This window comes from Zalophus californianus, chromosome 1 (assembly GCF_009762305.2).
Source record: "Zalophus californianus isolate mZalCal1 chromosome 1, mZalCal1.pri.v2, whole genome shotgun sequence".
Classification (NCBI taxonomy): domain Eukaryota; kingdom Metazoa; phylum Chordata; class Mammalia; order Carnivora; family Otariidae; genus Zalophus; species Zalophus californianus.
In genome coordinates, this window is record NC_045595.1 from 86,878,113 (window position 1) to 86,891,071 (window position 12,959).

General features: G+C 39.9%; 1 protein-coding gene and 1 long non-coding RNA gene across 2 annotated transcripts in view; one reads left to right on the plus strand and one right to left on the minus strand.

The window, feature by feature from the left end:
* Positions 1–12,959, plus strand: part of LOC113916178 (collagen alpha-4(VI) chain-like) — a 107,755-nt gene that overhangs the window by 61,397 nt on the left and 33,399 nt on the right. Inside the window, exons 20-23 of the mRNA XM_027582106.2 lie at positions 5,649–5,702; positions 5,820–5,855; positions 10,440–10,502; positions 12,486–12,548. Of these exons, the coding sequence (XP_027437907.2) occupies positions 5,649–5,702; positions 5,820–5,855; positions 10,440–10,502; positions 12,486–12,548 (216 nt within the window). The remainder of the gene's footprint in view (positions 1–5,648; positions 5,703–5,819; positions 5,856–10,439; positions 10,503–12,485; positions 12,549–12,959) is intronic.
* LOC113916179 overlaps positions 1–12,959 on the minus strand; it is a 92,397-nt gene that overhangs the window by 11,190 nt on the left and 68,248 nt on the right. The window lies entirely within an intron of this gene.

A 12,959-nucleotide genomic window follows, 5' to 3' on the forward strand; every position in this document is an offset into this window, starting at 1 on the left:
ATTTTTACACCTGGAAAGCAACCTCTCTTTGCTTTGGACTCCAATTTGCCTCCTTTGACAAAACTTTAGGATGTTGATTCTCTTCCCTAAGTTGTGACTCATTCACATACATTTTATATATGTCCAGAACCAGAGTAAAATCCAGTTTGTAACAGGATCAGTATTATGTGGCTATGCCAGAAAGCTGTCACTCCTTACTGCAAGAATTTCTCATCTTGTCATTAATTACAGTTATTTTGGACAAAATCCATTGAGAGCGTTCTCTTGGGTGAGTTGAGATCAGAGAGCCCTGTGAATAGCTACTCAATCAGTTATGAGATTGAGCTAAGAAAACAGCAGGGCAGTTCTTAACCCATCTGGGCCCTTTTTTTCCTCATCTGAAAGGTGGGAAGGTTAGAGAAACCATTTCAGAATTTCCATGAGTTAATGGTTGTCATGGGAAGGAAGGTATATGAGTTGAGATTTGTTTCCATGATTTGCTCGTGGTTTTACAGCTAGGAAAGAACTTTGGCTTCTAGACCAACTGTCCAGTACTGTGTGCATCACAGCGATGGGGAGAACCTCCTGCTCACAGTTTTCAGAGGTCTGGTTCCATTGCTGACTTTATAGCTAAGGGTTAACTTGGAACATCAGATCCCTGAATTGTGTGTGCAAACCAAAATTGTGACCCTCTGAAGTGGTGCCACGTCATACTGCACTTGTGTTCCACGTGGTTTCTACTCCCATGCTGAGCTCAAAGAAGGGTGCTTAGTATTCTCTGAATAGACTTGGGTAATAAAAGTCACTCTCACCAATTACATAAGCCTGCTGTTGCGGAGGCTGAAATTCTAGCCTGTTAAGTGCCCCTAGAAGATAAACCTCAAGGGGGCAGTCTCTCCTCGGTACAGGTTTCCTTGGCTATGTCCAAGCAGAAGTAGAGCGTTCCTACGAAACCAATCATAAACAGAAATGGAGTAAGCGAAGAAGCAATTACCATTAATTTCTATGGAAATATTTTTAAGTGTTCCCCGACCCCAAAAATAACCTCTCTTTGGCTTCCCTGATACCTTAGGACACATCTTGCTAAGGGATGCACAAAATAAATTGAGATGCACGGATGCTCACAGAGTTCAAAGCTATGGCAGCTGGATGTTGAGATGATGCTGAGTGTGGTCCCCTGGGAGGGAGTGTGGCTTCGCGGGGCCTCTCACTGTATGGAGTATGCGCTGCCTCTGTAAGGCTCAGTGGCAAAACACATGCTGAGTGCTGTTTTCAATTTTTGCCCTTTTCTGTAGAAGTGAAAATCCTCCTTGAATTTCTTTTGAAATTCAAAAATTTTTGAAAAAAGTATGAACACATACTTTTAAAGAGGGAGAGGATACCTGTATTTGTTTCTGGGTTGAACCAAAGAGGAGATTCTATGTTGCAATTTGGATGGAGACAGTCCCCCAAATGAAGCAGTCTTTTAAATGAAACAGAAACTTTATTGTACACCCAGTATGGGGGAAGGGATGGAAAACCCTTTTGCTTTTCCACTTCTGAGAAGAAAAACCAATACAACGCTTTTGGAAGGCAATCTGGCAACATACATCAGCTAGGACTACTGTTTGTTGTTTATATGTTTTAATAAACATGGGTTTATATATTTTAATATACAAGTTTATATATTTTAATATAGGAGTGACAAAGCCTGACTGGCAGTGTTTAGCTAATAAACATGTTTTTGATAATCCAGGAAAAGGTGATTTCTGGTTTGGTACACTAGCTCAATGATGTCATCAAAAGCCAGGGATGTCATCAGGGACTCAGACCCTTTCTTCCACGGTGCCATCCTCAGTGTGGTCCCCGGGCTTAGCAGCCCAAGCATTTTGTCTTCATTTTTACATAAAATGCCAAAAGGAAAGGCACTTTTCTTTCATCAGGGCACTGCCAGCAATATTCTCTTCTTGGCTCATTTGGCTCATTGACTGGCCCCTGTGTTCCCCACCTGCCCTTGCTCCATTTTAAGAAACCCAGAGAAAGCAAGTTTCTGACACAGGAAATGAGATTTCCGTGACTGGGGTTCAGACCTGTCAGAATTCATCCCTTGGAGCTGGGCGTGTTGTCCCAAATGAAACAGATTTTCTTAGCAAGAAAGAAAGGGGCAAGAGAATTGTGTAGCCCCCAACTGTGTCTGCCGCGGATTAAAGTGCGTATGTCCTTTAATCCAGTCTTTCCCATTCTAGAAATTGATCTAGAAGGTAACCATGGACCAACACAAAAATTTAACTCCAAGGATAGAGATTAGATTATTAGATTTTAAATCACTACACTGCTTGAATGTCCGATGATAAGGGATTGTTTATATAAACAATGGCACATGATCAAATATTACTAAGCCATGGAAAATAGTTTAGAAGACTATTTCATAACAAGGAAAACATTCTTGATGTAATATTAACTGAAAAGACCAGATTACAAAACTCTGTATTCAGCAAGAGTCCGAATTGGTAGAATGTAGCTACATCTATCTATTCTGGAAGGAAAAACACCCAGAAATTATGCATTTTTTTCTTAACCTTATTCTCTGAATTGTTGAAAGATTCTATGATGAACTTGTATTATTTCTTACCCCGACTTTTCATTTTGAAGAATTTTAAATCTGCAGAAAAAGTTGTAGTTGCAAGAACAGCATAGTGAACACCAATTGTTATCATTTAGCCATATTCACTTTATGTCTCTCTATACAAATACATAGGTAATATTTGAAATATTTTGCTGAGCCATTTGATTAGTTAATTATTTAATTAATCAAGGGTTAATTGAAGGTCTTACAACATTTCTCTTCCAAATATACAACAAGTATCTTTTCAGAACAAGTACATTCTCTTATATAAACATAATACAGTCACCACACTCAAAAAAATTAGATATGGCACAAAATTATTTTCTGATATGCAGCCCATATTGAGATTTCCACACTTGCCCCAGTGACGCCCTTCATGTATATGTTTATTGTTGTTGTTCTGAGATCCGATCAAGGACTACATGGCATGTTTAGTTGTCTTGCCTCAGTTGTATCCTTCAATCACAGCTGTTGTGCAGTTATTTGTTTGTCAAATGACATTGATATTTCTGACCAGTTATTTTGCTAACCATCCCTCAATTAGGATTTGTCTGATTGTTTCCTCATGACTAGATTCAGGTTAAGCATTTTTGGCAGATTAAGGAAGGTAGTAACTTTTTAAAATTTTTTTAAGATTTTATTTTATTTTATTTATTTACTTATTTGCCAGAGAGCGAGAGAGAGCACAAGCAGGGGGAGGGTCAGAGGGAGAGGGAGAAGTAGACTCCCTGCTGAGCAGGGAGCCCGATGCGGGGCTCGATCCTAGGACCCTGGGCTCATGACCCGAGCGGAAAGCAGATGCTTAACTGACTGAGCCACGCAGGCGTCCCTAGGTGGTACCCTTCTCAGTCACCAGGAGGGACACTGTGTCTCGCTGTCTAATTACGGGTAGATTAATTTGGTCACTTGATGAAGATGGGGTTACCAGACTTATCCATTGTGAAGATACTTTTTCCCTCCTTGTAATGATCAAGTAATCTGGCAATGATACTTTGAGACTGTAAACTTCTTGTTTCCCCGACAGTCTTTCACCCAATGATTCCAACATCTGCCAAAATGATTCCTTTGCTATGCTGGCTGCAAAAAACTGTCTACTATTGGGGCGCCTGGGTGGCTCAGTTGGTTAAGCAACTGCCTTCGGCTCAGGTTATGATCCTGGAGTCCCGGGATCGGGTCCCGCATCGGGTCCCGCATCGGGCTCCCTGCTCGGCGGGGAGTCTGCTTCTCTCTCTGACCCTCTCCCCTCTCATGCTCTCTCTCTATCTCATTCTCTCTCTCAAATAAATAAATAAAATCTTTAAAAAAAACTGTCTACTATTGAAATGAGAAAATGATAAGCATTTTAAGAAAGCATCTTTTTTATATCTAGACCAATCATGAGAGTGACTTGTCTGAAGCCTCCTCTCTCATACAGCCTCCTATATATATATAAATTCCCATTATAAAAGTAACACTACTGGGGCACCTGGGTGGCTCAGTCAGTTAAGCATCAGACTCTTGATTTCTGCTCAGGCCACGATCTCGGGGTCTTGGGATTCAGCCCTGGGTCGGGCTCTGAGCTCAGCGGGGAGTTTGCTTCAGGATTCTCTTTCTCCCTCTGCCCCTCATTTCTCTCTCTCAAATAAATAAATAAATCTTTTAAAAAAAGTAACACTACAGGGACGCCTGGGTGGCTCAGTCGGTTAAGCGTCTGCCTTCGGCTCAGATCATGATCCCAGGGTCCTGGGATCAAGTCCCACATCGGGCTCCTTGCTGAGCAAGGAGCCTGTTTCTCCCCTCTGCCTGCCCTCTGTCTCTCTCTCTCTGATAAATAAAATCTAAAAAAATGTAAAAAAAAAGTAACACTACAGATATTTGGTAATACAGAAAAGTAAAAATGTAGAGAAAAAATTAAGTAGTTCTGGTAGCCAAGAAAAACATCAGTTTACAGAACGTTCCTAACTTGGTGATGGCAAAGCTACTCTCCCTGAGAAAGTCAGATAAGGGTCCCACGGGTTTATTAAAATATGTTGTATACAGTATAAAGAAAATGAGGAAAACATCGTTTTGTCTTTCTCCATGTTGTGGATAGATTATTCTTTCAGAGAATTTAACATACTTGAAAAGAATGTTATGACACATTTTTTCTCCTTCATAAGCTTTTGAGAAACATAATTTTTAATGGTTGCATACTGTTTCAGTACGTGTTTCTACCATAATTTTATCAACACTTCCCTCATATTGTGGGATATTTATATTGTTTCAGAATTTAATCTATTATAAATAACAGTTGGAAGAACAGCTTTGCACAAATGTTTTTATTTCTGTATTTCACATTCTTTCCCTGTTTATGTGTTCTTACTGAGTTAGCATGTGACTTTACTGAGGATCTAAAATATCCCTACTTGGGATCCAAGGTGGTTTCCATTTCTCCTGAAAGATGGACTCATTTTCTCTGGACATCACTCCTCTTCTCATTTCTGACCTTAAAGAAGTGAAAGCACTAGAGGGTTTTCTCATCCTGACTGTGTGTAACTTCTCCCTCTGTCATCATCTGTCTGTATTGATCACTCTGCACGTGCAGAGACTCACTCTTCTGCGTTCCATTTCTGTCTGCTACTCTGCATCCTATATGGTGGGTAGAAAGGGAAGTACTGGTATTTTTCAAATATTAAGCACAGGTTATTGGGGAATATATCCGACTACTGTCCCAGCATGAGGAACCCTGAAGGGTTGTTACATGAACAGTCTTTGGGAAAAAATAGCAACATGGCTATTTTAAAACACCAGAATCAATCCTTTTGCTTCTAGAGAAGTACTGACCAATAGAACTTTCCGAGATCCAATATCCTATATCTGTGCTGTCTAATATGGTAGCCACTAGCCACGTGGAGTTACTGGACACTTGAAATGTGGATAGTATAACTGAGGAACTACATTTTTAATTTAATTTAATTTTAATGAATTTAAAATTGATAGCCACCTGTGGCTAGCGGCTTCTGTGTTGGCGAGCTCATGTCAGAAGAATAAATCCAGAAGGATGTAGACATCTAAATTCATATTCCCTTTACTTCTTCCTTTTCAGGGACGTTCTAGTTTCGATGGACCTCAGGGGGAACCTGGAAGTGTTGGCCCTCAGGTTAGTACAATCGCTCATGGGTTGTATTTCGCCTGCTTTTGTGAAGGAGAGAGGTCAGCTGTGGGGAAAGTTGGCTTGTTTCCTTCTCTAAGGTCTTTGCTTCCCTTCTATTCGTAGGGGTCAAGAGGAAGACAAGGTGTGCCAGGGCTGAAGGTCAGTGTTTTCAGCAAAGACTTGCTTCTCATTCCACAGATATGGCTACTTTAAAACAGTTCTCTCTGAGGTCCAGGGGAGTTCTGGTTGGGCTCTCTGAGGTGGCAGGAAGATCACCGAGAAGTTTTCATCGAGACCTTTTCCATGAAGAAGAAAAAGCTTATGTGGTTTCTCTGCTTCCCCTCCAACCTAGTATAATCTTTCATTTAGGTTGAAAAGAAGCTGATAATACCTTAGTGAATGGTTTTACCTCTGAAATAATGATTTTTCCATTTAAAGACTTGGGACTTCCTGTGGGTGCTCAAGGGGATCTCATAGTCCCTACACGATGAAAAAAGATTAGCTTTTAGTATTTATCCCAATGGGAAGGATGTGATTTGAGGGTGGGATAGGGGCTATCTCTGCCAGGGAACTGTATTTTACTAAGCAATTATCTAGCACCAGCTGCTGTGCTACACCTTTATTTCTAACACCTCAAGTAACCCTTCTACAACCCCAGGAGTTAGGAGCAAAATTGGTTACCTTTTACAGATAAGAGAGAAGATATAAATTTAGCAAAACTTGTCAGAGGCCACATGGCTAATAATCAGTGGAGACAGGATTCAAATCCAAAGATCAGGATCCTCTTGGAAATTTTTTCACAAAATAAATTTATTATGTAGACTTTTCTCCATCACAGTGTGGTCATGCTCTGCTGATATTTTTTTCTAGCATCCTCATGATTTAGAGATGGAGGAAAAGTCAAAGACTGATTTATGTCAACTCTCAGCCTGTGTGTGTGTGTGTGTGTGTGTGTGTGTGTGTGTGTGTGTGTGTGTGTGTTGGGCAATGACTTCTGACCTCCTAGGTACAAAAGAAGATGGAACCTCTAGTCTTCAGACCAAACAGGTTAGAAAACTATGGATATTGAGAAATTCCAAGTCTCAAAAATCCAAACAAGTTTTGTTGACACCAAGTAAAATATTATTTCTCACAAAATGTTTAGGGTTTGAGATAAATTCTTTTTTTAAAAAAGATTTATTTATTTATTTGAGAGAGAAGAGCGAGAGTGGGAGAGAGAGAGAACACGGAGGGAGAGGGAGAAGCAGGCTCCCCCGCTGAGCAGGGAGCCCGATGCGGGGCTCCATCCCAGGACCCTGAGATCATGACCTGAGCCGAAGGCAGACACTTAAATGACTGAGCCAGCCAGGCGCCCTGAAATAAATTCTTAAATAGATATTCTCTTGTACTATTAATTTGGTTTTAAAACTTGTGGAATACATAATGTCTTGAACTATCATTTTATCCTACTGTTTTTATCCCCACAAGGCAGAAAGAAATTGGCTAAGTTTTGGATAATTAAGTGGCTCTAGGCAATAGAAGGAATTTCCTGCTCTTGAATTATTTAATTCTTTTGTGATGCTACGTGTAGTTTATCTAAATATCCATTCAGTTCACAGTGGGTTCTCTGCTCAGTTGGGTCATGGTTATTTTTGTTTCCCTATGTGACCCCATCTCCTGTGTTATTCTTTTTTAAATTTAATTTAAATCAGAGTGAAGCCTCTGCATACATTGAAAGTCAAACTGCATTCATTAAGCTTATGGTGAAAAATATCTCCCTGTCCATTCTTTCCAGCTCTTCGGCAGCACTCACTTTCATCTTTGTGGGCTATTCCTTCTGGTATTATTGCTGTTTTTCTAAACAGCATGCTTACTTTGCTGTTTCTTGGTTTTCAGTTTGGGACATTTTTCTCTTGATTCCTGACTCTGTGGGATAAAGATTTTCCATAACCTGTCCATCTCCTTCTCCATACCCTTTCCTCCAGCTCATCCTTGAGATACACTTAGTTTCTCCACTTTCGGTCAAGTCAGTTGATTGTTCATATGATGACTAGGCAAATATTATTTGCAGCTATGTAACTTTTGTTTCCCTTGAGGCACCCTCTCTTCTTATTTGCTTTGTGTTCTATGTGCCTATTACCAGTTAATTATAAAGCTCTTTGAGAAAACTGATAACTTCCCAATAGATTCAAACACGTGGGGTTTATTTCTCTTGGATTTCTCCTTCCTGAGCCCTCTGTCCTCCTGCTCTAATTCAGACCGATTGTTCTCTGGGCCTCTGCACTGTTGCCTTCTCAGGAAAAACTGTAGAACGGCGACCTCTCATTTTGGGAGCAGAGAAAAATGTGTGCAAACTGCTGCCTTTCATAGGAAGCCTCTCCATTTAGCGCATTGTAATCCTGATGAATCCCTGTCATTGCTTGCTCTTTTCCCTATTCAAGCTTTGATTTTTTTTAAAAATAGGAGAATAAAATCCTAACTATTTGCAGACTCCATGGTGACGTGGGCTGATCCAACATGTCAATAGTTTGCTAGTAAACCCAGTGTTGGAACATTGGTCATAATAGATGCATTTATGTTTTTGAGGCTGTAACTTGCTAAAGATGAGCAAGTATGATCGGAAGAGTATAGTTTACAGAGGTGCTGAGTTCCAAATTACAGCATGCCTTGGACGTGTGGAAAACAATGGTTCATTACTGTCTATAAAATTAGATATGCTGGCATCTACAAGATGCATATTAAATGGGAATTCTAAATAAGATTTTTTTAATGGAAAACACTGTATTATGGCAAACAAATCAATGCAGAGCTTATTTTGGTAATAAGGGAAAACTTGAACTTGTTAATTTTGATAAAATTAAGAACATCATTCGTTTTTTTATGTGTCCGTAAACCCACTGGCCTCCAGCAATTATTTTCGTGTTTGTGTGTTTCCAGTACTAGATAGATAATAAAGAGGTATTATAATGGGCATACTATTTTATGTCTGCTATTCTGTTTCCAAATCTTCCTATTATCATTTTAATATATCACAGCATTCTCTGTAGAAGAACAATGATTTGCTAAACAATTTCGTATGTTGAGCATTTGGGTAATTTCTATTATGTTAGATATCATGGTCAGTGATGTAAAGAAAAACTGCATTACAGGTTTTTTGTTTTGTTCCTGCTTTTGCTTTGCTGAAATGATTTCCTTAATATAAATGTACAGACATGCAGGTATAATAAAAGAGCCTAAACTTAGCTCCATAGAGCCAAACTGTTTTCAGAATGTTGCACTGTGAATGTCAGTAATGTTATGTGCAAACATTTCACAACCTATTTCAAAATTTCTAGCTACATGTCTTTTATAACATACAAAGTGAGGGTTGCTGGAGGGGAGTTGGGTCGGGGGGGTAATTGGATGATGGGCATTAAGGAGGGCATGTGATATGATGAACACTGAGTGCTATATGCAACTGATGAATTTTTGAACTCTACATCTGAAACTAATAATGTGCTATATTTTGGCTAATTGAATTTAAAAAATAAAAAATAAAAGTTATGTTTATAAATCTAGAAATCAACTGATAAAGAGCAGAATAATATAGCAGTAATGATTAAGAGAAGTGCTTCCCATTTACCTGAATAGTTTTAAAAACTTAAGAAGCATGAGGAATTGATCCACATAGTGATTAATTCTGAGTTTAAGATTTTTTCTCTTTGCAAATCTTTGAATAAATGGTAATCTTCCCAACACATGAACATGAAAAAGAAGGCAGAATAATTCACAAAATGGGATTTATCTTCAATCTTAGAAAATGTATCTTCTCTGTAAAAGTGAAAATATTAATTTGAGGGAGAAATTAAATCAGTTATTAGATGAATCATGTAAACAGCTCACCCTTTGCCTAGAGAGCCAGCTTAATACTGTAAGAATTTGTAGGGTTTTTTTTTTTTAAGATTTCATTTATTTATTATTTGAGAGAGAAAGAGCATGAGCGGGGTGAGGGGCAAAGGGAGAAACAGGCTCTCCACTGAGCAGGGAGCCCGATGCTGGCTCGATCCCAGGACTGAGCCACCCAGGCGCCCCAAATCTGTAGGGTTTTAAAGCCAGTTTTCTGGGGGGCACCTGGGGGGAGCTCAGTCAGTTGAGCATCTACCTTTGGCTCAGGTCATGATCCCGGAGTCCTAGGATCCAGCCCCACATCAGGTTCCCTGTTCAGCAGGGAGTCTGCTTCTCCCTCTCCTTCTGCCCTCTGCCTGCTCCTTTCTCTCTCTCTCTCTCAAATAAATGAAATCTTTTAAAAAAGTCAGTTTTCTGCCATTTCTCTATGTGCTTTATGTGTCTTGACCCCGAATGTCACGCTTGTCACTCTGTTCAACCTTCTGAGTTTCTTCACATGGGCTAAGTGTCCTTAACACCAGTGAGCATTTAGCCCATATCCCTTAAAAGGAATGGATGGGCTTTTAGGGACCTGTTATTAAGTTAAATGAGAGCTTGGGTTATTTAAACAAAGTATTTTTGCTTCTATCACCAGCTAAGATATCGGAAGGAGACGTGCAAAGACTGGGAAAGACAGTAAGAATCTGGTTTTCCAACATAAGTGGAGCCCCCTCTCTCCATATCCTCTCCAATCCCAAGAGAACAGAGCACAGACAATCAAAATCTTTTTTGTCTTTCTCTTGTGGCTTTCAAGTGACATCTTGCAGGAAAGGCTGGTTGCCTTCAATAGGAACACTAATGGTGCCTGGTGAACTCACTAAGTTTTGCTTATTTTGACAGGGTGTGCGTGGAGAATCCGGTGAACGGGGTTACCAAGGAGAGCTTGGATACCCAGGCTCACAGGTTGTATCAGTGAACTTGTTTTTAGTGCTAAAGGATATTTGTTTGAAATTATCACTTAGATTCTTGGATACGGATTTAACGTATATCAGAATGGCCTTGGTTATCTCTTTTCTGGGCCTTCCAAAGCAAATTGTACAGTCTCTCTCCTGGGCAGGTTAAACTCCAATAGCTAATATTTACTGAGTTCTTATTATGTCTTAAATATGGTCCTAAACACTTGTATTAACCTATTTAATCCTTCAATGGAAGGTTATTATCCCTATTTTATAGAGAGAAATGGAGGGGGGGATGGAGAAGTTAGGTAAATTGGCCAAGCTCACACAACTAGTGAATGCTAAAGATGGGATTCAAACTCAGGCAGGTCAGTTATAAAATCTATGCTCTTAATGACTGCCTCTGAAGCTGTGTATTCAAAGTACTCAAATTTGGCATAAAAAATCAGCCAAGTGTTTATTGAGTATCTGTTATACATAGGGCAATTTGCTAAAAGGAGTGGGATGTTCAGAACATTAAGGCAAGGAAGGGTCTTGCCCTCAAGTGGGATGTTGTAAACTATTCAGTGATAACTGGAAATTTGAACGTCCAACCAGTTCTTTTGTAATCTTCTAAGCATAACCCAAATCTGTCATTCTGTAAATCCTTCTGGAACATGTCCTACATCTTTCTTTTAAAGGCCAAATTGTTCCCAAGTATCAAATGGAAGAACTTAATTTATTTTTTTTAATTTTAAAGATTTTTATTTATTTATTTGAGAGAGAGAGAATGAGAGAGAGAGAGAGCACATGAGATGGGGGGAGGGTCAGAGGGAAGAAAGCAGACTCCCTGCCGAGCAGGGAGGCCTGATGCGGGGCTCTATCCCGGGACCCTGGGATCATGAGCTGAGCCGAAGGCAGTCGCCTAACCAACTGAGCCACCTAGGCGCCCCAAATGGAAGAACTTTAAAACAACATCTCTTGCTAACACATTGAACCATTCTCCATAACTTTAAAAAATTCAAAGAGCGTCAGGCAATAATTTTGGAAGGTTTCTGTTGTTTTTTGACTTGACGAAGGTACAAAAGAACAAAATGGGTGATCAAAGTGTAATTAGAGATTGTATTTATTTTACGATAGAAAATAGTGTCTGAACATAGGGGGAAACAACTGAGAGATGGATTTTTGCCTTTCTTTTGATCACTGGCTTAATTCAAATTTGGACCCCCCACCACTGTGGCATCCTGGCTTTCTCTTTTATATTCACTTTATCATACTGCTGAGTCAAAGGGAACAAGCTGTGTTGTGAACCATGAGCAAGATAATCAATAAAACCTCTAGTTAATTTCACTTCCCACTGGGATATGGGGATAATGTTCTATTTAAATAGGTGATTACAATGCCTCACGCAGGAGTAAAGAATCACGATCCATGCTTCTAATAGGAAAGCATTTCTCAGAAAAGCTGGAAAAAATTAGTGTTGAAATCAGTAAAGTTAAATAGATTGGGGAGAAAATGAGTACCTCCCCAGCAATGTGCCCGGTGAGGTTAGGCTATTGTACTACTGAGGACAGGCAAATGTACTATTGGTTCTTGACAAAATCAAAATGCTCCCTCTGGTCCTCAGCCCTTGTATGTATAAAGAAAAGGTTGAATTTTAAAGGGAGATCAGTATCTTAGCAGCCCCTATCATTCCCCTTTCAGGATTTAAAATTAGTTGGGCATATGAAAATATAAAAGCGATGTTCTGAAATTTTAGGGCTCATCAGATTCAACTGCAGAGGTGGTTACAGGGTATAGATGCTGAAGGTTCACAGCCGGTGCTTCCAGTGGAGTGAGCCTGGGGTGCTCCCTTTCAGATGCTGCTGAGGAGTGTCTGATAAACACGATAGCAACGGGTCAGGGCACCCTGATTTATGCTCCCATCATTGACCACAGTGACTTTGTGGTTACATGGGAAATAAATAGCTCCATAAACATTGGTTGAACTTTAATTTCATCTTTGGACTAGGGACTGAGAGGAAGGCAAGGACCACCAGGAAATTCTGGACAAAGAGGCTTACCGGGTGCTGAGGTAGGTTTGAAAAACTAAAAGCTATAGTAGAGCTGCTCATTAACAATGGCCTGAGTGTTCTGGACTAATAACATAAAGCTACACTGTTTGTTCTGGGCTTGGTGGGTATCAGGGGTTTCTAGCAATAGCTAATTTGATCACTGGGTGTACCCCCTTCTACTGTAGGTGCATTGTGGGAATATAGTGATCAATGAGATTGGGTCGGAGCCCCAAGGGTGTTTAACACAAGCTGATAGCGCCTTACCTATAGTGCGAGAAAAAACGGAACTGTAAGAGGGGTATAAAAGACCAATTTACTGCTCATAAACATAAAAGGAAGCATTACCATCCCAATTTTATAGATGAGGAGACCGAGGCTCAAAGGGTTTAAAAATGATTTGTCATCTGGATAGGAAGTGGCCAAACTGGCTC